Source organism: Echiichthys vipera (genome assembly GCF_963691815.1).
Source record: "Echiichthys vipera genome assembly, chromosome: 8".
NCBI classification, from domain to species: domain Eukaryota; kingdom Metazoa; phylum Chordata; class Actinopteri; order Perciformes; family Trachinidae; genus Echiichthys; species Echiichthys vipera.
In genome coordinates this window covers 17535120-17562113 of record NC_139833.1, presented here as the reverse complement: position 1 = coordinate 17562113, position 26994 = coordinate 17535120, and the positions used below count along the sequence as shown (strand labels likewise).

At 40.2% G+C, this 26994-nt stretch overlaps 1 protein-coding gene across 1 annotated transcript in view; it reads right to left on the bottom strand.

Moving 5' to 3' along the window:
- Positions 1-26994, bottom strand: part of ptprub (protein tyrosine phosphatase receptor type Ub) — a 167138-nt gene that overhangs the window by 56741 nt on the left and 83403 nt on the right. The window contains exons 3-7 of the mRNA XM_083918392.1: positions 21282-21553; positions 12540-12621; positions 9858-9973; positions 6457-6631; positions 2534-2827 (exon numbers count right to left, since the gene is read on the bottom strand). Of these exons, the coding sequence (XP_083774518.1) occupies positions 2534-2827; positions 6457-6631; positions 9858-9973; positions 12540-12621; positions 21282-21553 (939 nt within the window). The remainder of the gene's footprint in view (positions 1-2533; positions 2828-6456; positions 6632-9857; positions 9974-12539; positions 12622-21281; positions 21554-26994) is intronic.

Below are 26994 nucleotides of genomic sequence, written 5' to 3'. Positions count from 1 at the left end.
ATTGATATGTCTTCAACACTGTCAACTACAATTTTTTGTCCATTTATTGTAAGTGCCAATACAATGTATATCGTCTTCAGTAGATACCAAAGAAGCCTGCTTTATTTAGGCCAGGCACTGTAGTGAGCCAGTTGTTATCTTTTAAATTACTGTCAAACCCATATTGGCGGGCTGGCAGCAAAAAGGTCTTTCTCTCAGTCTTCTTAGCTCTATAATTCAGAGAAGGCCAGCGATAGCAAATGAGCCTTTTTCTCAAGAGATAGGTATATGCAGCGACTGAGTCCGAACTTGTCTATCAGCCGCTCTCTAAATGAATTTGAGCAGATTATCGTGACAGATGCAGCCCTGAATCGTAAGAATCTCTGAAGTTTAGGTGTGTGGCTGTTGGGCATCGGTACCTCAAGCTGTGGATCTTTCATGGAATTAATTAAGTGTAAAGAAGACATATTTATCACATTTAAACAAAAACAAATCTAGATTAATGTATAAGCCTGTGCAATATAGAAAATCACAGAGTAGCGTCTTGGTTCAAGTTTCATTAAAGACCCTGCTGCCTCTATACTTGTGGTTTCTACTGAACAGCCAGGTGCTCAACACTCTAAATTCCCTCATCCAGGGCTCTGGGGGACTGCATCACCTATATAGTACACACCGTAATTCCTTTCCATACTACACACTGCATAATGGGTCCTTTTAGAGGATTGTCTCTGCCAAATAACAACAACAAAAAAAAGTAATATTTGACGAGACAAACCCCCAAACGGGAATAGAATGGATAGATTGTTGTAGCCTTTTGTCTCTCTAAACATACTATAGATTCAGACAACTAAAAATTTCGGCCATAGAAAACACGTAAGTTGTAAGGTAAACAACACTCCATAATCCAATACCTAAATGAAGAACATACGAGTGATGGCTAAGTGGTGGGTGATGTGTTTTCTGCTTGCAGTGCAGCCCCTGGCCAGTGAATAGCAGTTTGCAATGGCAAAGGCACTTTCTTATTTGGAGTCATCTAACATGGCCTGCAAGTAAAACAGTCTAATACATTAGGTCACTGGTAGGTTGAGGGGTCACAAGCTGATAAAAAGGGATATGAAGGAAAAAGTATTTTTGAAAAATAAATAAAGTAATAAAATTACTATAGGGGCCTCTTAAAATCCTTAAAGGTCTCTGGGTTTCTACTAGAACATGTTTACACTCACTGTAATTTTTTTCTCTGTGAGTGCATCTGCATCAAAAAAGTACTCTTTGTGCAATAAATGTCTACATATATTTAAAAGTAAGCACGAGTGTGGCTTGCTAGTATCCCGCTCATCTGTCTCGGAGTTGACACATGACAGGAGAACATAGATGTGAGTGTGGATAAGGAACAAAATGTTGAATCAAACAACATCTGGAAAAAGTGTGATGATAACCTTTACCTGTATGACAGATGAGAACCTTTTCAGGTTCATGCATGAATTTCGAGTTTCTATTAGAACATATTTACATGTTTTGAATGTTCAAATAACATATTATTTTTCTCATACTGTCTGTCTGGATATCACCCTCTGTCTGAAACGCTCCATTGTAGCGCCTGTCTCTTTACACATTACTCCCAAAAAAACCCTGTTTGCTCTGATTGGTCAGCATTTCAACAGGGCTCCAGACTAACTTTCATTAGGAGCACTGTGGCCCACAACTGAATTTTTAGGGGCACAACCAGAAATTTCAGGGGCACACACCGTAAATCCATTATAGATGCAGAAATTACAATGTGCTGTTTCATATTCACTGTCACATTTTTATTGTGCACTTAGAAGGCAACATAGAAGGTAAACTGACAGCACCATCGCTCGCTGTTAAAAGAGCCCCGCCCCACGCCTGACAACGTACGGCACTGCTCCACAGAGCGAGCAAGGACCGTCACTCGCTCATCTCAACGGCAGAGACAGTCTTTCGGCAGCGCGTCACATACGGAGGCTTCGGGCCGACACTGTGACTATAACTTGTAGCCTGATGTTAATGAAACTGCGGGAGCTCACATGTTACTTGTTTGTGTTACGGTGCTGACGGCACTATCTTCTTACAGTGCTTACATATTGTTCCCATCTTAACATATACATATTGATATGGCGAGACATCTGGTAGCACTTGCGCGACCAGATGAAAAATTAAATTGCACACTCTCAAATTTTGGTCACAAATAAAACAAATTTCTGCACTGTCATTGCAGCTGGAACAACTGTAAGGCACTTTAGTGCCACTTTCTATAATTGTGACATCACAACTGTACAGAAGTGCTGACAGCAAATTCAGTCCATTTCTCTGTGGACTGAATTTTTTGATACTTTCATGTAGCATCCCCAACCTGCTTGCCAATTAAAAGGCAATATAGGACTTTAAACTTTAGTCACACTATACACTTGTACCATAAGTTTTCACAGGTGATCTCAAGCAAACAATGCTTCATTTTAAGGGGTCACAAGACAAAAAAAGGTGGGAACCACCACAACCACACCCTGTCCAGTCATACAGTGTGCTATAAGCTCACCTGCACACTTAGTCCTGCTCACAAGAGGCGGTCCAGGTGGACCGGTTCCTCCCTCTCCGGGGCGAGTCAACAGCACACTGATGTGGTACTCTGTGTCTGGATCCAGGTGCCACAGCTTATAGGTGACCATGTTGACCCCGTGTACCTCTGACCATGGAGACTGGCTGGCGCGGTACTCAATCTCCTTCCTTATAATGGGGCCATCTCCCAGGATAGAGTTGGTGTTGAGCTGGATGATTAGGTAAGTCGAGCCGGCACGCAGCAGCTGGGGTGGCGCAATGGGGGATGGAGGTACTGTCAGAGGAAATGAAAAAGCAGTGTTTTATGTTTTCCTGTTTAAACACAAGTTGGTATTGGTAAAAACATTTGCTGGCAGGTCTGTAGCACTGCTGCACAGTCTAGGCAGGTAAAGCTGTGATTCATTTTGATAATCAGCAGTATGCTAACAGATATCTCACTTTGTTAAGAGTCTTAAATGAGTCCCTGGAGACCCGCAGGATGTGAGCAGGTCAGACTCCATTCAAATAGCAGATTAGTTATACCTATTAACAAGGCATTCAGAGCCTTGCATACATTTTAGCAAAGTACTGAGTGAAAAAACAGCTGTGTATGCAGTCCACTGAATGTGTATGATCTTTTCAGCTGAAGGATTAAGTGCTGTACATCTTTTTTTCTCTAACTGAGTGCTCTGTCCTCACGGCTGGTAACTATGATGAAAGAGGCGACTCTGCATCACTGTCGGTAAAGATTGCCAAACCATGGATTAATTCCAGAGCTCACTGGTCAAATGTCACTTACTGGCAGATCCAAGCCATTGAACAATTACACGGGCAACAGTGTGAGGGAGGGAAGGGAATGCTCAAGGAATGAGGACAAAGCATAAGAAAAGATCAGAGCTAGATCTGTGACTGTGACTAATCCTTCATTCCTGAAGACGCCTCTGTCTTTTATGGCCCTCCTCTCTGTGAGCTTTCAACATCACTAGCATCTCACCTCTACTGTGTATTTCTTCCCTTTCCTTTGACTTAGCCTGTAGCAGCTCATCTTTGGGCATTTAATGACTGCATCCATTATGGAAGGTCAATTTAAGGCCTTAGGCTAAGCAGCCAGCAGGGCCAAATTTGAAACAACTCTATCATGTCTTTGAATTTTTGTTTAAGTTCACAGCTCTAGAGGTGTTGCCCCCAGTGCTACTTTCGGATTTCTTTACACTGAGATTTGAGGGCAAATCTCTGAAAACACATATTCAAATGTGCTCAGATGTGCTCAGATCGAAATATAATATGAAGCCACACGAAAAGCTAAAGACCTTTCAAATTATACTTTGGATTATTGTAAGTGGGGCTGTATGAGATCATTAGTCAGTATAGTAGGAGATGGAGGTCCACACGGAATGTAGGAAATGGTCTGCTGTGGGCGTGAGCAGCACCTAAAAGTATTTTAGTCACTAAAAAAATCGATTTCAGTTTTAGTGTACGCTAAATTTTGAACATTTTTAACCGCTTTACCTTGCCGTCAAACAGCCCTGTCTAAGTTGATGTAGGGGAACTGAAGCCGTTCTATGCTCTCCTCAAAGCCGCCAGTCTCCATTGAAAAAAAAAAATTGTTTAACCTAACTGAAGAGCTGCAGGTCTACAGCTGCCTCAACCAGTTATTCTGTGTTATTGTGGGTTAGGAACTAGCAGAGCTAACAAACTGACAAACTGATCAGGCTCAAACTGATACAGATTGTTTTTTAGGTGGGCCTTTATTAGTTTGCTGAAATATTTTTAGCTACCACCCTCGTCCACAGCCGTGCATTGCTTAGCTTCAGAGCATGACCTCCTCTACTGTTGGTATTACAATGGCTTTAGATGAGGGCCTCATAAACATAAGAGTGATCCCTTTATGGAGAAGATGAAAATGTTTTATTCATTATGTGCATGATGCTGTTTTCTATGGTGCAAAAAGAGAGCATCATCATGATTTCTGCATGCAATCTACGGCCCTGAAATGAGTGGTTCAAACTCATTAAGGGGAAGATTAGGCTCTTTTTAGCTGGGCAGTACGGGGAAGGGGATTTGTAAAAGTCTCGTTATGTACTCGTACTTAGCTCCTGTGAAATACATAGATTACAAAGTTACAGGCAGTTGACTTAAACAGGACTTACAGCCGGCCATCTACTCGTGGAGCAGAATGAGCTGTCCTAAAAATAACCACTTTGTCCTGATTGTAAAAAAAAAAACAAGGAAAGCAACAACAGCATGGATACAATAATGCTTATTTGCTGAGACTGTGAGCACATTGGAGGGGATTGCATCGCCTTCTATGAGCTCTTTCACTGGCTCCACATTCACTGACAGCCGCTGGTGAGAGGGTTTAGCAACATTTTGGCAAAAGGGCTCAATTTTGTACTGTAGAAATCATTCTGTATCACAAAAAAATCCATGCTTTCATATCAATCAAAGGGACTGACTTCCTGATTTAACAAAACAAGACAGTTACATGCTAGAAGCTCTATGAGGCGGACACAGCACTGCTTTAAGCAAAATGCTAACATCAGCATGCTAACATGATCACAATGACAGTGGTAACTTGCTGATGCTAAGGAGGTATAATGTTTACCATGCGTTTACAGAAGCACTCTAACACTTACTATTTAGCTCTAGACACAAAATAGCTGAGGCTGTTCAGAACACCATTAGTTCTGCAGGTGTGTTTGGTCATGAACAAAATTTTCACTTGATGATGGCAATAGAGAAAAACTTAAGGGATCACCAAAGACAGAACAGTTCATCCGAATGGGTAACACAAGTGTTTGTTCTATATTTCATGACAAGCCATCCAATAGTTGTTTGAAATAACATTTCACAAACCTGCTGGTGGTGTTAGAGGAAAATCAATGGATCACCAAATCCTTGCCACAGAGCTACAACAGTTAGTCGACTGATTGATTAGTCATTTGACAGAAAAACTATTTTGATGATGGATTAATTATGAAAATGCTGTTTTCATTGTCTCAAATATGCTTTCCTGTGTTTTGTAATGGATTAAACTGAATATATCTGGGTTTGGGACTGACAAAAGTTTGGATACATCATCTGGGGATTGTGAATGACAAAATTTCAAGGCAGTCCATCCGACAGTTGATGAGCTATTTTGGCCTGGACCAAAATGATGAACCGACCAACCAATTGATCAACAGACCCGCACAGTGACCAATACTGCCATCAACAGAGCATGTTCTGCTGCACTCTAACTCTCCTCTGGCCTTACATCCGTCATTTGACAAACATAATATCAGGAGGAACACATAGAGGACAAGGAGATTGGAAATCTTTCACATCCTCATTTTCCCTTCTCATCCTCCCTCGCGGAGGGCTGGAGTTTGTTATGCCATCAAACCATTCAGCAGCCATGTCATTACTATGCTGTCGAAGTGGTGTCAGGCTGCGGAGTTAGAGTGAGTAATGGGAGTGAGGTCACCATCTGTGGTACATGATATGACAGGGTCTGCAGGAGTCCAAGTCAAGTGAACGGCTATTTGACAGAGAGCTGAAGAGCTGAGTATGGCAGCCAGCTCAGTAAAAAGCACGCCAGGGAAATGGCGTTTGCCATCCAAAGAGCCTTCATGTGTGTCGAGCACTGTTCGACTTGTGTTTTGTGAGTTTTATGGAAAAAACATTTTGAAATAGGTGTGTACAAAGGATGTCCTGTTGGTCGTTTGAAATGTCTTCAGAGTAGAGGCTATTATTGTTTGTTATGACCAATTTCATTTTTAATCCGCTGAATTACACGCAGTGGTCTGCAGTGACTGAGATCAGCAGAAAATCATGTTATCATTAAAATAAAAAAGTTAGAAAACTGATGGTTGGGATGATTGAAACAGAAGGGGGGAGGCAAAAAAATAACAATAAGAGACAATAAGAAGAGAGAGTGTTTACCTTTAACAACGAGTTCAGCAAAGTTTGAGACCCCAGAGCCTCTGGGGGACTGAGTGACGCAGCGATAAAGATCTTGATCTGTTCGCTGGACGTCGTCTAGCTGGAAGGATACCACAAACCGCCGGTGACTCAAGTGCTTGACTGACGCCGTTTTTAAAATGTCCCCATTATGTCTCTGGAAAGCAGGAAAGGACAGGGTTAGGGAGAACAGGCTGGGTCATCATGTCCCTAGCTCTCTTTCTCTCTCTCACACACACACACACACACACACACACACACACACAAACACACACACACACACACACCATAGTATAGTCAGCTGAATGGTATTGTTCCAAGCTGAAAGTGTTTTCCTTTTCCTATTATCCTCTTTCCCCCCATATTTCTGACAGTGACGTTGGTATTGTTGTGGTCCTGGAGATGCGTACTGAAGTGGGAACTACAGAGGTGGTTTTGAGTATTTTGCCAGGTGTGAACGTGTACGTCTGTCAGTTACCATCATGGCATCGCATCCATGCAAGATAGACGAAAACTTTACAGGTGTGTAGCTGAGATCAAAATGAAGGTGGAGTTTGAAAATGGATGTATTCTGAGCAAGGGCGCCAGAAATCAAAGTAAGGACAGGGCTGTTGTCCCCTGCTCTACGCCCCTGGCTCAATTCAGCTTCACGGCCTGTGTGATCAAATCACAAGATGGTCTCTCGTTTGAAGTAGTTATTTTGTATGTTGTTTACATTGATTAATTTTCTATTTTAAAAAAAACATCCAAGTACACACATCCTCCAATCTCTCCTATTAACACACACACACACACACACACACACACACACACACGCACACCCACACACGCACGCACGCACACACACACTCACACACACCCTCATTACCTATTAACTAGCCCTTGAATGCAGTTATTGCTCAGTGAACTCCAGGGACACTAAGCTAGTAATGCAACAAAACATGCTTAGATTATTTCTATCTGGGTCCCTTCTTATTAAAGATGTGTGATTAAAAAGGAAGATTGTCCAATTGAGTGCAATTTAATTAGAATAGCAGGACCATGTCTCTGATTTAATCACGCAATATGACAATCAGATGTGCTTTAATAAAAACAAATGAAATCTTGTTAAATTAAAGTGATTATGGGGGTAATACATGTCATGAGTGTTGTCCCTTTATGGAGCCCATCCACAACCTTAGTCGTCCTCTGTGTCCAATGTTATTAAACTAAAACATTTAACTGAACTTTAACTAGAATTGGGAGACAGATGGGCTTTGATGCATTAAGGTTTAATCAGTTTAGTAAATGGGCTAACGGATGAATAGAAGCATGTAAACTCTGTTTTAGTATAGACAAAAAAAATAAACAGTTGTTCCGGCTGTGAGACAACTGCTGGTTTTAGCATAAAGCAGAGAGTCTCAGAATTGGGGCAGAAGTGGAGAAAAAGAGGAAAATTGTGATAGATAAAAAAAGAAAGAACTGTGTGATTCAAATTAATGTTGTGTCATGCAACTTGCTGTTGTACCGTGAGGGGCATTTTTCATATTGTTCGACACCATTAAAACCACAAGCATCCATCAGGTTCACATAGCCTCAAACAAAACACATTGACTCTGACCTTTTTTTGTTTTTACGTGTTTCTCAGGCCATTCTCTTTGTGTGAAATAGTGGACATGAATCTTGATACACACCCTTTTGATCCGCCAGTTTTATAACAATCCAAAGCATGTGATCGTGCTGGGATTAACGAGGAAACTTTTGGGTTATGTTAGGCCATCTGGGCTTCTGTTGTGTTTCAGATGAGGGCCTTCAAAAAAGCCACGGACCGCACAAACCTTGGGCCGAGACTTCTCAAACAAACACATAAACACAAACCCGCTGATTAGGGCTAAGCAGGCAATTAATCTTGTGACCGCAAGGAAAGGAAGAAAAAACTCAATCATACACTTCTGCATCGTCTCTGTATCTTATATATCGACCTGGCTGTGTATGACAGAAAGAGGCAGGGGAAATCAGGGTATATCAAATAAGCATGAGATCACTTCATGTTACCTAAACAATCTGGCTGTTGCTAATTGGCGAGGAAACGACAAAACAATCTGTTAATCTGGCAGGCGTGTGCAGCCAAGACTGTGCTGCAGCTGCTACGGCAGACACAATGGACACTAAGAGGCACAACAACAGAAAACAACAGTGATGTGAGTTCATATGAAAAGAACGGCTCAGACAGACATGCGTGATGCAGACAGAAGCACGGACAGTAAAAAGCAGAGCGGAGGCAGGAAAGAAGCATTCCGGTGGCCTGGAGATCACATTACAGCAGACACTTGTATGGTTATACCAGCTAATTACCCAGAGCATTTGTCTTTGGTTGGTTTGATAAAGTATTCAGAGAGGTAGGAATGAGGATGCTTCAATTACATGAATCACACACCTCCTGGTTTATAAACAATACTGTAGGTTTGCCTGAGGTCAACCATGATTAACACTAGCTGTAGCGGGTGGTAACATGTTGGAAAAAGCAGTGAATGTGTGGCTGCGCAGCAACTGCAGCATGAAATGAAAAAAAAAATGGACCCCTACAGCACAATGACGTTTGGTTCTTTAATCAGGGCTGCATAAAGAGTTGAATTTTAAGACGGCAGCATTATTCCCACCAGAGGTAAGGACTGCATGGCCTGTCTGACCTTCACAGAGCAAGCATTCTAGATGAAAAGACAGATATCTTACACATGATTTGAATAAAAACAGAAGGCAGTGAAGAAAGCAGAGAATACTATGATCCTATAAGCCATGTAACTTTTCAAAGGCAGTGAGGAGGCTTCAAGGCCTTCATGGCCTTCACAGCATTATAACTCGTTCTACGTCTTTATTTAAGCACAAGCACGTCTGGGACACATAATGATTCAAAAAAAGAGAAAACCTTGTTGCAATGGTTATTTAGGGTAACGTATTCCATTTAAAAATACACAAAACGACCACAAAGAAACACAAAATGACTACAAAGAGCAACATATCCACATAGAAACATAACGACTAGGAAGCGATGAAAGATATCCACAAAGAAACAAAAGACTACAACAAGACACAAAACAACTATTCGGCTGCTGACAGTAGTCATTTTAAACAATGAGTACTGGGCCTTTACATGGTGACTCGTGTCTATTTATTATCTATTTATTTTATCAATCTTACTGTCCTTCACCAAACTCTGTTTCTGGGGTGACCTATGCTTTTCAAACATGTAACATGTTGTGTTTGTGTGACTGTGGATGGGTTAGCTGCAAATGGGTTCAAGAGTGAAAAGTACCAAAATCAGTTTTCCTTTTGCACTGTTGGCTGTTTAGGAGGTATACAATACAACAGACTACAGATATACACTCCACCATTAAACAACTGACCTCCAGCAGGAACTTCTCAGCCTCTGATGCTCTTCCAGCAGCAACACACTGGAAAGTAGCGTTTTGCCCAGCATTTACCTCCTCATCTCCTAGCCTGGAGAAGTGTGGCGCCTTATCTGAAGAGACAGACAGAGAGAGAGAGAAACACAGTGAGATCAAAAGCCTCCATTACCTTTCAGCCATTTACAATGTCAGTCAGCTACACAAGATAACATTCTGTTTTTGTTTTTGTCAAATACATAAACAGGAATTTCAGGCATTCCTGTTTTAGAGAACAACTAGCTTTATCCAGTGTTGCCCATAAGGAATTCAATATCACAAACATAAAAGCAGTAACAGTTTTTATCAGTTAAGAGTTTGAACTGAAGCACTAAACTTGAGAACTTACTTTCTATACTATATATATATATATATCATTCACCTTATTATTTTATTTCTTTTTCGATTGCTTATAGAAAAAAATAACAATCTGCAAAACAAAAGTTTGTCTTTCTTTTCCATTTTTACAGATGTTAGTTTATTTGCGTTGGCAATGGGGGATATGAGTTGTTGTATACTTCTTGCTTTCCACTTCCTGATAATCCAAGTCAGACCTTTGTGTGGAGGTATACTGAATGTCCATCAACATTTAAATAAAATTCCACATTGGAATTTTAAAAAATGCGTTATACCGTTTAAATAAGACAAAAAGTGCGTACACATTTTTGTCTTAAGAGGGTCACTCAGTGTCTATTATTTACTAACAAACAACAAAATCCGATTGGAGGAAATATAAACATAAGCAGAATGAGTCTGCAGAAGATTGCACAAGAGTAAGCAGCATCCTCCACATTTAGACTAATAATGTCCCAGATTGCTGTGCAGAGCTGCAAATGAGTGTGTGGGAGTAGCCCTCTCACCCAAATCTGTGATTAACAATAGCGCAATGAGAACCACCCCCTGCAGAGCCAAATCACTGGGTAAACGCCGGCAGTGCTGCCTGCAATATCTAGGAAATGGGGTAGGACAAGTTGACATGTCACTCTGGATGATTGACAGGAAGTGATGGCAGAATGCCAGAGAAGCTGAAGCATCAGGGAAAAGCAAATGTTTGGGTCTAACACATCTCCTGCATGGTTTTGCACAACACTGTGTTGCTCTCTAGCAGATGGGGGGGTGGGCGACAATTTGTAGATCTTGTTTGTGTACAGTAAGTAGTAACGGGAGAGTGCTCACATTCGTACCCCATGTTTCCTTTGAGTGACTCTCCCTCCTAAGGTTAATTCATAATTCATGCCTAAGAGCCAACCATAAACAAACACCGAAATGAGCGTGAATGGGGAAAGAAACAGGCCCTGCAATTGGCAACTGCGGCGTTATACAGCTAAATGTGTCAGATCTTATCCTCAGGGCTCTTTAGTTTGATAAATATTTCATTGGGGTGCAACACTGGTTTTAGAGTCAAAGACTCAGGAGATAAAAATAAAAACCGAAATGTCAACCATGCTTTATCCAAAATTCAAAAAAAGGAACTTTTATTTACAGCTTTTATTTTTTTTTTTATATAATTAGTTTTTTTGTTTTTTTTATAATGCCACACTTTCCTTCGGTTTTTCACTCCCTCTTCCTTTGCGGCGTTCGCTGCCAAGTAATACAGGCTGGCCATGTGCCACTTCATAAGGCATACTCAGGTCTTGATGAGAGTCTTAATTATTTAATGGCCACAGTGGGAGCATTCAGAGGATGCCATCTGCTGTCTCGGGGAGAAACAGGGTGACTAACTGGGTGGTACCCATAGAGTAGAGGTATGAACCGATCTCACAGCCGGTGTTCATTTTAATAAAACACTGGTGGTATCCTCTGTGACACGACACCCTTGAACAGTCTCCAAACGCTATTGTGATGATAACAGCAGGGGATATATAAATATTAACAGAGAGATAACGCTGGGAGAAAAAAAAAACCATCAAGCTTGTGTCAGTTATATATGTCATTTAATGCAGTGTGGACCATGGGTGTTAAACGTGCTATGAGCCCTTGTGTTCAACAGTGTGTTGAATACTGAGTGTGACTGAGAGTCTTCTTTTCCAGGTATTAAGCTCAGGGTAGTGAATATGTTTTACACTTAGTCCTCAGGGGTTAACAACACACTGACCCGCTACCCTCACTGACACAAAAAGCGCTCGGCTGCAGGGAGCCATTGGTGGCAAAAAAAAAAAAACACCACCCTTAACATTCTCATAAAGCTTTAAAATGTAGTGCTTCATGGTGGAAAAAGCCCTCCGTGCACAGTGACTTCTGATAAAAAAGCTTCACCGCACTTCCAGTCAGGCCAGAGAATGTGAAAGTGTTCTGCAGACGTCTTCAGAGAGAGAATCCAAGATTTCGTTGATTAATAAATGCATTTGGCTGTCAAACAAGGACAGAGGCAGGGCCGGCAGGTGTGTTTTCAGGTGGAAGGGAGTGTTGGCATTTACAGTGTCACAGTGTTTGAATAGCACTGCTGTTGTCGCAGGATGCCTCAGGGCAAGCTGCAGTATACGTATATAAAGGTCAGTCAGCCTTTACTCTTCCCCTCATCCTATTTATGTGTCATGCTGCCTTGAAATACACATTTGCCCCCCACCCCCACTCCCCAGTAAACTTTTTCTCCTTCAGCACCTTCTGTAATTGTCATTGTCAATTGGCAGAAGCGGCACTTACAGCAGGGGTAGTTAAGCACCATGATGTCATCTATGGCAATGTAGCCTCGCCGCTCTCTGGAAACGGTTGCCTCGATCAGTACCTGCAAAAGTAAAGTGAACGTAAATACGTGATGAACAGATTTAATTCATAAGCAGAGCAGTTGAAGCATACACTTGTGACTACCCTAACGCTCTCTAAGCTGAAGTGTGCGAGCAACTTTCAAAAAGACCTTTGAGGGCTGTGAGAATTATATTGCTCTCATTCCCCCTTTTGTTGACAGACGCATTAATTACAAATCTGGTCCAGCACCACACTGGATGCACATCTGCTGACCCAAAACAAAACGCGAAACAATGGGCAATATAAGGGAAAGACAGAATCATAAAAATAGAGAGATGGATAAGTTTTGCCTCAGTCCGCAGGGCCAAGAGACATAACAGCTTTATCAGGAAGAGCACAATGTGGTGCCTGAGTCATGAGCTCCATTCTACATTCAGGGCGCGGGCTGCTGTGAAGCCATAACAGCAGATAATACAGCTTGCACAGGGACACGAGACTCAAGGGAGGACAAAGCTCCATACCGTCCTATGGAACAATAAGCTGGATGAGCAGCAGGCTCTCATGAAACCTAATCAATAGTAAACCACCATCCTCACTAATGGTGAGAGAGTTATGAGACACAGGGGTAATGTTTGTTTTCGCAGCTCCAAGGACAGTCTTCCATTGGCACGTTTGATCGAACGCTGGCTTTAAGTTATTGTTTCTCATAATCCTCTGACCAAATGATTACAACATGGTTCCTATCACTGGGTCTTATTTTTGACTGACGCCGCCACACTCACACACACTCAAACTATATTATATCCTCCTAGCTACTTTAAATGTGTGTCTCTGATGTCTAAGTTTAAACGCATGCGCAGCTGAAATAGGTTATGCAAGTGGGTTCTCATTCTTGTCAAAGTCAGATACCAGAATCAAGTTGAAGTACCTTCGCCGATGAATATTTTGTGTTGTAGGATTAAAACCAAAGCTTGAATGTTTCCATACTGATGCCGATTTCATTCCTGAGTTTCAGCACCAAAATAGAGACAAGAGTTGTTTCTATGAACATTAAAGTTAATTCTTGTCTTCAGAGACTTTAATTCGACCAAAGAGCCATAAGGTCCATTAATTAGCTCATCCAAAGATTTCAACCACATCTCGCAGTCTAACCAGGCGGCAACCTCCGGGGCTGAAAAATGAAACCAAGGCGGAAGTGATGGCTGCTTTGAGTGACATGTTGGTGCCGTCAGGTGGCCAGGTGCTAATGGCTGGAGCCACATTGGTTTTCACAATGGCTCTTCAGAAAACGTCACAGAGACTACGTCCATGTTTTATACAGTCTCTTGGTCTACCTTAGCAAAAGGAGCTTTCTTATTGTCTTTGATGATGATATGCTTTGGGGGGATAAGTTTACCTTGAGTCAAGATACTGTTTGGTAGGTTTTAACCACATCTCAAGGATGGAGTTTTTAAAGTTACTGTATATTTTAAACTCCATCCACTGAGGAAAAACCTTGAGATGTGGTTGAAAGAAGAAATACCTTGAGCTTTTTTTTTCTTTCTTTGTTGTCAGGATACGTCACTGTCAGGGATATTAAAATTATTTTCACCAAAATCATTCTTAAATGCATAAATCACATAACTAAATTACATAACGACATTGTTTGACAACAGAAATGGGTATTTAAATTGTTTTTTAGAATGAGTGTCGATATATATATATATTTTTTTTTTTTCTTTTTTTCTTTGAACATGAAAGATCAAACTGTGGTCTCTTGGATATTGGTAATAGGGAAAAGCTGAAATCCAGATGAAAAAAAAGATATTTTTCTCAAGACATTTTTGTTATATATTAAACCAAAACCTCACATTCGTGAGACCTGGTTGAGAAGTGGTTGAAAGGTCAGGAAAAAGCTTCTTTTTTTTTTAAAATCGGATGTTGAGGTACAATTTTTTTTCACTTTGTGGAATCAGAAATCAGTTATATAGTCAAATGAATTATGGTACCTTCCAACCAATGATTTTCTGTGATGTACAGCCACAGTGTGACATATTACAGCATAAGTATCGGACATTTAATACCACCTTTTGGTGTCCAAAGTATCAAAACTGTTTAAATATCTTTCTGAAAACATCCATCCATCCACACCCTTGACATTTCTGAAGACATATTTCTGGCAAAAAGTATCAAAGTTTTATACCCAGACCAATACATCGAGATACACCCAGATAATCTTCACTACCATAATCCGCTTGTGTTTGAACACTGAATGTAAGAGTCACAACAACACCTCCGGGACCTCTGGCACAAATTTCAGCCCTCCACAGTCAGCAGGACGGAGATAGTCAACCTCCCTGGACTTGGAAAGGAAGACGTGCGATTACAGCAACAACTGGTGTGACAACAACCCTGGCCGTGCACGACCCCTTAAGGCCCCTGCGCCGACACATCATGATGGGATGAGGAGGAGAGATTGGGGTCAGCTGAAAAGAATCCTGACCGAATGAGACGCAGAAAGCCAGGCGTGCAGGGGGAAGAGAGGGGAGGCTAGAAGGTTGACAGAAGGAGAGGTGAGAAGGAATAGCAGGAACTAAGGTCTTGGCTGCTTAGTCTCAGCGTTGGAGAGTGACCCTGCTCTGCTTATGGCTGGCTGCTCTCCTCCGGCTCAGGGAGGAACACTCAGGCTAATCTCCTTCTACCAGAGTCAATTTTCCTATTTGTTCCCAGACACCGCTGGATCCAGAGCCAGAAGAAGCCACCACTTTTAAAAAAGGGGATATACACATTTCATCCTTTAATCATTTCCATCTTTTTCAAGTGGTTTATTCTCTTTCAAAGCCTGTGTGGGATTTTCCTCTCTTTTTTCATTTTTTCTATCCTTCAATTTTTCATTGCCTTTCTTTATTTCTTTCACTATCCCTCTTTTTCTCTTCCCGCCCTTCCTTCCCTTCCTTCTATTGGGCACCTGCCTCCAATAACAATATTTACATCAATGATTTAATCACAATATCCTTCACCTGTTCACCTGGAAATTAACCAGAAACACTAATTAGGATTAATGGTATATAAGCAAAAAGAAAAAAAATGTGAGTCTAATTAAAGGTGTTATTACTTTCTGCTGGGCTACAACACTCAATAAGAGATAGATTACTGGTCAATGCTCAGTCTTAGCTATTAGGAAAGGAGGTTAAGAGGGAGACATTCAGAGCATTTGTTTCAATACACAGCCTTCCCAGATTTTTATTGAAAGCCACTTTCCCAATGAAACTTCCTATATGCATGTACTTTATTCTAATGAATGCCTACTTTACTTCCAACAGATATAAAAATGCAGGAACCATCTCCTCAAGAAACAAAGTGTGACACGCAGTGATTTATGACTGATATAAAATGCACATTAGGAAAACATATTACATTACCCTGCAATATTGGCTTTTAGAAGCAATTGTTATGTATACAAATCAAGGAATGATTTATTTGGACCTATAAACCAGCCTCTACCTTTTCCACTCCAGTCAGGAGACACCATTAGACACAGAGGGCTTTCACTCACCATTAGACACAGTCATAGATAAATTACTCCTCAGACACTCACAGACAAAAGGTCACGTGCTGAAGTAAATCTGCTCAGGTGGAAAATGCCAAAGGATAACAGTCTGTGTCTGAGAATATGGTTTAAATCTTAGGAATCTCAATTTGCTCTCTACAGTATTTCACAAAAGCCTTTTTTCGATAGCCACAGGCTCAGTTGGCGGGACTGTGAGCAGGCTGCAGTGGGGGAAATAGGAGATATTATCAGACAAAGCTGAGACATAAGGATTCTCATTTACAAGCGTTTATGTGCCTACAAACCTCAAACTTGTTTTTTTTTTTTATCTTCATAGAACATGTTCAAAAATAATTATAATACAAACTAAATAAAGGGAATAAGCAGTAAAGGGAAAGCAAAAAAAGTTAAACAAGCAAATGGGATCCTCAGAATCCTATGTGATAAATGACTCAAATAATGTAGTTCATGTTCAAAACGGATAGGAAGAAGTTCCTTTTGAAAAAGAAATGAGTCTAATAAGCAAACAAGATGGTGTTACGGGAAATGTTATGCAGTGGGCTAGTCTGGTTTAAGAGGTCATGTTAACCAGACTAAATGTGTACAGGATGTGAATAAAACCTGTGCTTCCACAATGTTTCTTTGAATCTAACAAATTCAAAATGTCAGGAAGTATGCTTATTCACATTTTTCTTGAGATCAGCATGAGAAGATTGATTATTGATTGACCAATCATGAATTATGTTCAGAGCTGATTAGCCTCGACTAGCTTAGCATAAAGACTAGAAGTAGGTCTAAAAAAGACTTAACCTGACTGTAAACGCACCTCTAAAGCTCACTAAAGCCATTCCCTCTAATAAACTCCAGGAGAATCAGGCCCGGACACTGTCAAAAATTTCCCTTTCATGTACACAACAGGAGATTTTCCACGTAGACACATCCACGCTTACTGGAAATACTCTGTTTGGTTTGGGCCAGGTACCAGGACAAGACGGAAATTATAGATTACATTCATCGGATGTTTGTTTCTCACAGTTTCACATGAACCGCATGATAGAAATGTCATCAACGCACCCACTCACTCCTCGTTCATTCTCTGCACAATGAGCAGCTCTATTCAACACATTACACAGACTTTGTACTCAGGAACTGGCAAGGTAAACTCTATTCCATATCTGATCCAACTGATTTGGACATTTGTGTTCTCACCTAGAACCCTGCCAGGTAATGTCTAGATAATTTCAGATTTGCAGTGCATGTGTGAAATGTGCATAATTAACATGTTAAACCTCCTTTATACAAAATACATTGCCCAGTGAAAACACAGTGATGACAAGACCCTAGGAAGGCCAGCCAAGAAATTGTCCAGCCCATTGACCACCTAATAAACCTCACCTTGTCCTTTTTACTCTTTTATTTTTGTACAGATTAGTCAAACAAATTATATGTTATCAAATCACACTTCTCCAAAAAGCAACAAAACTACAACAGGGAATATCAACATAAAATAAGATAATCCTTTATTCATCCCCAGATTGGTAAAAGTAAAGTAAAACAGAAGAAAAACACTTCTTGAATAAGATTTTGACATTTGGAAGGAGACGAAGTAGAGAGAAGAAAGTGAGAGACGGTAAAGAGGGGAGGGTGGACATGTCTCCTGCTCTAGTTGGTAGTCTTGGAGGGTTGGATAACATCTTTAATATTTGATAACAAGGTTCTCCAGGTATTGCAAACACTTCTATCAATAAGAGGCAGAGAGAGAAATATGGCAAAGTACACCAGACACGCACGACATCTTCAATCGAGACATCTCAAGGTGATCTTGCTCTCTTAGATTTTCACCCCCAAAATGCATTGAACTCCAAATCCCAATTTCACAACTGTAATAGGAGGGAATTATGAGTGTGTAAAGCGTGTCAACCCCGATATTAATATAAAGGGTAACCTTATCAGAAAGGAAGCAGATTGGGATGATTTTAGTTTCCAGCATATTAATTCTAAATCTCTTAGCTTTGGTGATTTAATTACATTCGACAATGACATTTTCAAGACATAAACAAAGTATTTCCTTACTCCCTAAATCGTGGAATGTGCAACCTTGAGTGTTATCTCACATCCATATCTGTGCAGTGCAAAAGGCTACGCTGACATTTTGTATCCCTGCTGTAGGCAAGGAAGTGGGAGCTCTAATATGACCTGAAAATCTAATAAGACGGAAAAAACCTGCGGATTTGAAAACTGTCTCCAAAATGATGTGTGTCCTCCTGGGATTTATTTTATTCTGAGACAATGATAAGATGTGCCTATTCTCCCCCTCTGCTTCAAACGAGTGATTTGCTAGTTTAATGACAGGGTAAATCTTTCTGCCTATCACTTAAAATCCAAAGTGATTGCATGAAACTTGCTATGGACCTGTTGTAACCCAAACCCCTTCAGTATTAAAAGTCACACAGGCTGCAGTTACAGTGCTTTAGAGTCAAAGTTTCAGTTGAATTTCAAGAGACCTGTATTGAAGCAAACTAAGCTGTAACAGATTCCCATTGCTCTCCTTCGTTCTGTTTTCATTACGCTGTAGCTTGATAGCATTAAGAGGCTATTAATGAAAACATTCAGCCTTGCACCTCCACACTTATCCTGTTCATTTTTGTCTGATAAGAGAGCATTGCCGTGTTGCAAGGCAAAGACCCTGTGTCATTCAACAGTGATGAGCTTTTTGACTGCAGAGGGATTAGCAATCTAAGATGAGCTATATGTGACTTTGTGGGGGCAGCTTGTTTTGTGCCCTTTCTACTGAAAAAGAAAGCTCTGCTGAGATAAAGTCAAATGTCAAATGAGAGAGGAAGCAAAAAGGAACAAGCTTTGATTCCTTACAACTACAAACAATTTCTCTAATGGTAGGGCTGCTCAACTCATCAAATCTTATTTTCAATTACAGTTTTGGCTTCAAAGGATTATTAAAACAAGATAATCAAGATAAAACTATTATTGTGCCACTTTCCATTTGGTAGTGACGTAGTTGTTTTTTTCTTGTGTTATTAATCCAGCGACCAAATCCCTTATATTAACAAATTTAATTCAATACATTTGAACACTGTTTTCTCCCATGCATGGGATAAAAGCAGGGCCATTAACCGTTTAAGCCCCTCTATTAAAAGGCTGTACGGTCAATACCGATTTAAGTGTTAGCCCCATCTCCTTCTCCTGTTTGTCCTGTCTTCATAAACCCATTACAAACCTCCTTCAGCTATCTGGAGCCTCTCAGCAGAGACTGCAGCACAATTCTGACTCACCCATGAGCCATCGCTGTTTATTGGGGTTGTTTAGAAGACTTTAGACAAGAAAGTACACAATGGAGAAGAGGAAGGGAAGATGAGGAGAACAGAACGGCTAAGTACACAGGCAATAATAGTACACGACAGAAAAGGAGAAATCCGATTAAAACATGTTATTACTGTATTTATGACGTATCTGTCCTGATGTGGGAGGACAGAGGTTAGGGACTGAGTTTTATAACAGAAAGCTCACAGCTCTGCTTTCACCAGATCCATCAGCAGTGAGTGCTGCTTCGCCAAAACACTCCATTTCCAGGTCACTCTTTGTTAAACATTCATCATAAAAGCAAAGGCTATTTAATCCATTTTAATAAGGGCATTGTCAAAGTAATGATACACACTGTGTATATGCTATCAAAAGAAATGAATCCGACCGTGTGGACCTTATTATTTATTGCACAATTGAGCAAACGAACAGTTTCACTGGCAGGGGTCCTTGCTAGCCTGTTTACGAGGGGCATAGCTCAAGAGAAGGTGCGACCTGCAGTAGCATTGATTAGCTCCACTAGCATCTGTAATATAGTGGGTTTATTTCAAAGGTATTTCTAAAAAGCTAAGGGTCACTTACTTCCTCTTACATTTTATGTTCTCATTTTAAATATATACTGTATCAATGACTTAAATAATACAGAATAATACCAAAACAGAGAGAGAATTATGTTGTTGACATTTGAAATTTTACTTAGAAAAGAAGATCAATAGCACTTTTCTGTTTGTAGGCTAGATATGAAGTGAGAGGATGTGATTAGCAAAAAGACTATACACAGGAGAAAACAGCTAGCTTGGCTCTTTCTAGATCTAGAAGCACCTCTAAAAGTCAATAATTAACATGTGGTATCTGGTTAGTTAAATTGTTTGATTTGTGCAAGAACAGCTGCTAGGCAACCTCACTGTGAGGAAAACACTGCACAAAGCCAATACAGTGCATAGTCCAGCACATTTTTTTAAAGGTTGAATATGGAGAATGAGCAGGGATACCTAATAATCTTAAAGTAAAATTTCTCTCTAATGAGAATAAAACAAAAGCAGCAAAACCGTCTTTGATGTTTGTGTGTGCGTGTTTCTGTACGTATACAGTGTGTCTGAAAGTTAACCTTATTTTCAGATCATTCCCAGGTCAGCCTACATCTAGCCCTTTGTTTTTACTAAAGATTGTCTTTTGTGTAGTGAAGGTCAGATCTTGCAGAGTCGAATAGATTTTAATTAAGTCGGTGGGATTGACAGTTCTTGATAAAACGCACACTACTCAACTTAATTGCTTTTTGACAGCTCTGCAAAGTTTGCAGGAAAAAATTAATTGACTTAACAGATGAATATTCCTGGTGTTCACCTGACTGTGCCATCTACAGAGCACCACACAAAAGGCACCAACAGTAGATGCCAATCAGTATCTGTCTACCATACAGTAAGTAGGGAAAGACATGCCATGCAGATTGTTGGAATCAGCTTAGGCCTCAGTGGGGAAAATATCTACCCACAGGAGACCTAGTTAGGGTCCTCGAGCACCAATTCCAGTTACAAACCAGCTACATTCACAAAGGGATGCATGCTAATTAAATTGCAAATGCCAGTAATTAACACCATATTAACCGCAAGGCTAAAATGAGTGGTAATCAACAGAGCCTTAGTGTGCACCAATTTTCAGCTGAACAAGATGCCCATGGGGGTCCATGGGGTGGCAGATCTTAACCACGAAAATGAAACCTTTCTTGACTGTTCAACGCCTTAGTGACAGAAGAGTATCTAGTTCTATTAACATCATGATATCAAAGACACATTAGTCACATCATCACATGTAAGAGTAAATTAATCTCAAGCTGAGAGTGACAGAGTTTATACCTGGTATTCGTTTGGCCAGAAGGTGCTGACAGCCAGCTCGACCTGGTGCCACTGCTTGGCATGAGACCCCGACGTGTTCCACACGGGGCTGCCAAGAGGACCACCGTTGACTCGCACATATGCCCGTAGGGCCCCGGGACTGTGGCCATCACGACTGTACAGGAAATAGCTGAACTGGACGCAGTGTGTGTCATTTTCACTCAGCGTCTGTAGCAGCAGCTGAGCACGATGACCCACGGCATGCTGGGAGGAGTTCACCAACATATAAGATCCTGGATGGAACAGAAGAAATGCATTGGTTATTTGTAGTATTACAACTCTATGGGTTATCGTAACGGTATACTTTTTATAAAGTACTATAACTTCAGAGATCGACTCGAAAAAGTTTTAGAAGCCAGGGTGTTTCTATGTATTTTAACTGGTCAGCTGTTTTAAGCCTAAAAGCATTTTAATCTTTGATTTGTTTGAAATAATTGTGCTCCCTCAACACCAGCTGTCATTCTGTATATAAGTCAGAGACAGACGCCATCCACAAGTAACCGCAGTGAAGCATGCATTTTAAAAAGTTAACAAGCAGCTAAAACGCCTGCAGTGTTGAATCATTTTAAATTGGAAATAGAAAGCAGCCATGCAGACACCTCCACTGTGTCTGCAATGTCCATTTTTTCACAGGCGGTACTAAATTTTAAGAAAGTGATTTTGTATTCATGGACTTTTTTTATCTTTATTGAACATGTTAAAAAATAATAATAATGAAAACTAAATAAAGCAAATGAGCAGTAAAAGGAAAGCAAAAAAAGAAAAACAAGCAAATGGGATCCTCAGAATCCTAAGCGATAAATGACGACAGGAGATTTTCCATGTAGATGCATCCTCGCTTACTGGAAATACTCTGTTTGGTTTGGGCCAGGTACCAGGACATGACGGAAATTATAGATTACGTTCATAATTTGGTCATAAACAACTGAGTTTCTCTCCTTTCTTTGAATTTGTCGAATGATTGTTGACAGAAGTTCCAGAATTTTTTCAGTGCGTCTTTGTGAAAATCATTCTTCTTCTTCTTCTTCTTCTTCTTCTTCTTCTTCTTCTTCTTCTTCTTCTTCTTCTTCTTCTTCTTCTTCTTCTTCTTCTTCTTCTTCTTCTTCTTCTTCTTCTTCTTCTTCTTCTTCTTCACCCTCGGATGTTTGTTTTCCCACAGTTTCACATGAACCGCATGATAGAAATGTATTTACACAGGCGGTACTAAATATTAAGAAAGTGATTTTGTATTCATGGACTTCTCATCAAAATATATCTATGTTATTTTTCCATTAGTTTACTACAATGTTGTCTGTAAAAATGAGAGCCATTAGAGGAGAGCTGTGACATAATGAACTACAAGTGTGCATTATAAAGTATTATGTATTATGTACTAAGATTAACATATTAGAGAGGGTCAGGAGATACTCAATCTCCATTGATTATTACATTAATCAGTTAATAATTTAATCTGGATTTAAACTTGAATAAAGAAAGTATAAATTAATCACTATAAGATAACATTAACTATGATCAATGCAGTGAAAGCAGCAGGGACACGGTGTATAATGCAGATAATGTGACCAGAATGACTAGAAATGTGAAAAAGACAGCATTCTGTATTTATCCATGTCTATAGCCCAGGTTTTTCAGCTGTTACTAGCTGTAACTGGTGGAGGTTTGAATATGAGCCACTGGGGGATTTGTGTTGAGCACACTCAAACAACTCTTTATGGACCAAGGCAAACATGTCACAAAAGAAAAAAAAATCTACTTTTAACCACTCTAAGCAAAAAAATGTGCTCTGTTGAACAAAAAGACACAATTAGTGCTACGGCGCCAGTGAATACTGGAGAGAGACACAGAGAACAAGTGTAAAGAAAAAGCTGACAGACTGAGCGAGAGAAAGAACCGATGGCAGTTTTCCCTCCGCAAGGTGACACTGAGGTAGGAAACAAGATTCACAAAACCCCCAAAGCCTCCTCTAATCAGGATAACATAACCCCATTGCCCTTTGCCTAGCATCTGTCCTGCCTTCAGTCTGTGCCCACTAACGTGATTAGCACAACAATGTTGGGAGACCTTCCTGTGTACTCACATAATCAAGCCTGTTGTCTTTGTACTCCAAGGTCTTTCTGTTCTCAGTCAGAAGTGAGCCCGGGAGACCAGACAGTCACAGCCTTGGCGCCAGGTGTCCTGAAGACATTTATTCTCCACCCAGATGGAGTAGCATGTGAATGCTGAATTGCCAAACAGAGAGTTCTTAACTTCCCACACAGTGCGCACCTCTAAATTGGAAAGCATCCCTGACACACACTTTTACATCTCCCCAACACAAGTGCTACGAGTTATGAGGACAGAACTTAAATTTGCTCTTCAGTCATAGACAAAAAAAGCCCCTGTCTACCTCTCCATTGTCTCAATGCAAAATAAGATGCCTGAAGAAGTCATCTGTTTCTTCACCAGCGCCACCCAGCTACTGAAAAAACACTAATTACCTATCTTCAAGTGCAAATAAGACAAAATGGCTAAATTCACAGGCTAATGCTTTACATAATGAGAGTGAGATTCACAGCCCTTAACCCCGAGCTATAAAGAAAGTTAAACTGAGGAGCACGGAGAAGTGGGGGTGGCCATTATCTAGAGGCTGGAGTAGTAGCCCCATTGCCCTGCAGCCCTTTGTCAACGGGCCTGGTTGAGGATCTCAGCACCTTATTTCGCCTTGCTTAATTAGATCTCTCAGAATCTCCTCTCTTGCACCCCCCCAGGCCCACAAGGAACTCATAAAATAATAGCAAAGGGCTGAAGTGCCGTAGCCATACTGTCTTCACTGATGGTTACATCCTGGATGTGTGCCCCTTGTTTTATATATAGACATCATTAACACCTTTCCGTTGACTTTGCAAGTTATATAATGTCACATGGGGGCACATGAAGCAGTCATTCTGCCACCCTGTAACCTCTTTTGAGATTCAAATCGAAGATAGGTTGAAGTCACATAAGTATGTGAGTGCATACGATGTATGAAAATTAACATGTCCATGAATTAAACATTGCTGCAAATTAAATGGAGGTCCTAACACATTCTTTGCAGTAATATACTGTGAGATAGTCCGTGCATCGTTTCAGGTCATGTAATTTGTCAGTCTTGCCTCTGGAGCCACCACTATGGTTCTTTGAAAAATGTTTGCGTTAAAGGAGTGAAAAGGGGTAATAAACACAACCCCATTTCCAAAACAGTTGAGATGCTGCATAAAATGTACATACAAACAGAATTTGATGATTTGCAAAACATTGAAACCACATATTTCATTTAAAATAGCACAATGACAATACCTCAAATGTTGAAACTGTGAAATTTCACTGATTTTTGAACATGATATGCCTATTTTCAATTTGATGCCAGCAACACATTTTAAAAGAGGTGGTACAGGGGCAACAAAAGACTGGAACAGTTGTGAAATTTTTAAAGAAAACGCCTGGTTGAACACCTCAAAATTAATTAGGTTAACTGGCACCAGGTTAGTAACATGACTGTATAAAGAGCATCCCAGAGAGGCTGAGTCTTTCTTTCTTTCTATCATTTATAGTACATAATATCATTAAAAGATTCAGGAAATTCGAATAAATCTCTGTAGAAAAAAGACAAGGCTCAAAACCAAGATTGGATGTTGGTGATCTACAGGCCCTCAGACGTCACTGCATGAAAAACAGACACGATTCTGTAGTGAACATCACTGCATGGGCTCAGGAAAACTTATAAAAAACATTGTCTATGAACACAGTTCATCGCTGCATCCACAAATGACAGTTGAAACTCTAGCATAAAAAGAGATAACCATATATAGGCTAGAGCAGATCCAAAAACAGCGCTGCCTTCTTTGGTCCTGAGCTCATTTAAGATGGAAACGAAAAACTGTCCTCTGGTCTGACGAGTCAAAATTTCAAATTCTTTTTGAAAATCATGGTCCTCTGGGTTAAAGAGCAGAGGGACCCTCCAGCTTGTTATCAGCGCATAATTCAAAAGCCAGCATCTGTGATAGTATGAGGGTACTTTAGTGCACATGGCATGGGTAACCTGCACATTTTTGAAGGCACCATTAATGCTCAACCATATATACAGGTTTTAGAGCAACATATGTTGCCAAGTAGACAATGTCTTTTTAAGGAAGGCCTTGCTTATTTCAGCAAGACAAACAAACCACATTTTGCACATACTACAACAGCATGGCTTTGTAGTAAAAGAGTCTGGATGCTAAACTGGACTGCCTTCAGACTTGTCACCCATTGAAAATGTTTGGCGCATTAGGATTATAACATAAAATACAACAAGGAGACCCCCAACTGCAGCTCAAATCCTACATCAAGCAAGAACTGGAAAACATTCCACTTTCAAAATGAAAGCAATTGGTCTCCTCACTTCCCAAACACTTACAGAGTGTTAAAAGAAGAGGTGATGCAACAGAGTGGTAAACATGAACATGTCCCAGCTGTTTTAAAACAGCATCAAATTCTAGATCAGGATACAATATGAGAAAAACAATTACATTTCTTTCAACATTTGATATTCTGTCTTTGAGCTGCTTTCCATTAATTATTGGGTTTCAATGATTTGCAATCATCAAAAAAAGTTGGGATGCTGTGTAAAATGTAATGTATTATGCATTACATTTTACACAGCATCCCAACTTTTTGTGGAAACGGGGTTGTTCAAAATGTACAAATTATCGGGAAGAACTGAGAATTTGAATAAAGAACATACAAAAATTATAAAATAATCAAATATGCTCAAAAAAGCTCAAAAGACATGAATTCCCCATATTTTGATGAAAAATATGAATTAATAAAACAATTGTTATCCTACAACAGGCAACCATGCAGTGCCATCTGAAATAATGTATGTATCAATAAATATAACACATAACAATGTTATCATAATGACAAATAAAATTAACCGTACCCCAGCAGACGCCGTTGCTCGACTGCTGTGGGTCGGTATAATCAATAACAAACACTGTACTGTCTCTCATTTCATTAAAGACAGGGCAGCCACAGGTGACTTGGAGGTTTGTCAGAATAGGCACCTTCTTGGAAACCATAACAGAATAAGTATAGACTTTGTTTACATGGCAATGTATTGTCTACATCTCCATTTAAAAGACCAGACTGGGGATTTGTTCAGGTCTCATTGTCCTGGGGCCGCTATTTCAAAACAATGATCCGGATAACAAAATCTCCTTTTTCTTAGTCAAGGATCAAAATAATCTCACTGACTTTATCTGAGTATAGCTCAAGATGGACAAGTCCAGAGCCTTTATAGACATGGGTAATGGTGTGATGATCACATGCCATTGGACAATGTGTAGAAGTTACAAATACTGCTTTGGAATACATGTAATCTGAAACACTGGGATGTGGTTTATTAAGGCACGGGTGTTTCTAAGTATTACTGGGCTATAAGACTAATTAGAGTAAGGTATCTAACACACAAAGACATACATTGTTCATTATTTTACACTGATCAAGAAGCACGTAAGTAGGCCTAGTATTGCTAAACATAACAGCATTACCTCATCTAGGATATTTGTTTCAAAATGCTTTAAAATGGTCACTTTAGTTTTTAAGTTTCTAAAAGTTTCTCCTGTGCTGAATTCCATCCAGACCCATGTTCAGGGTTAGATGACAGAAGCCATAC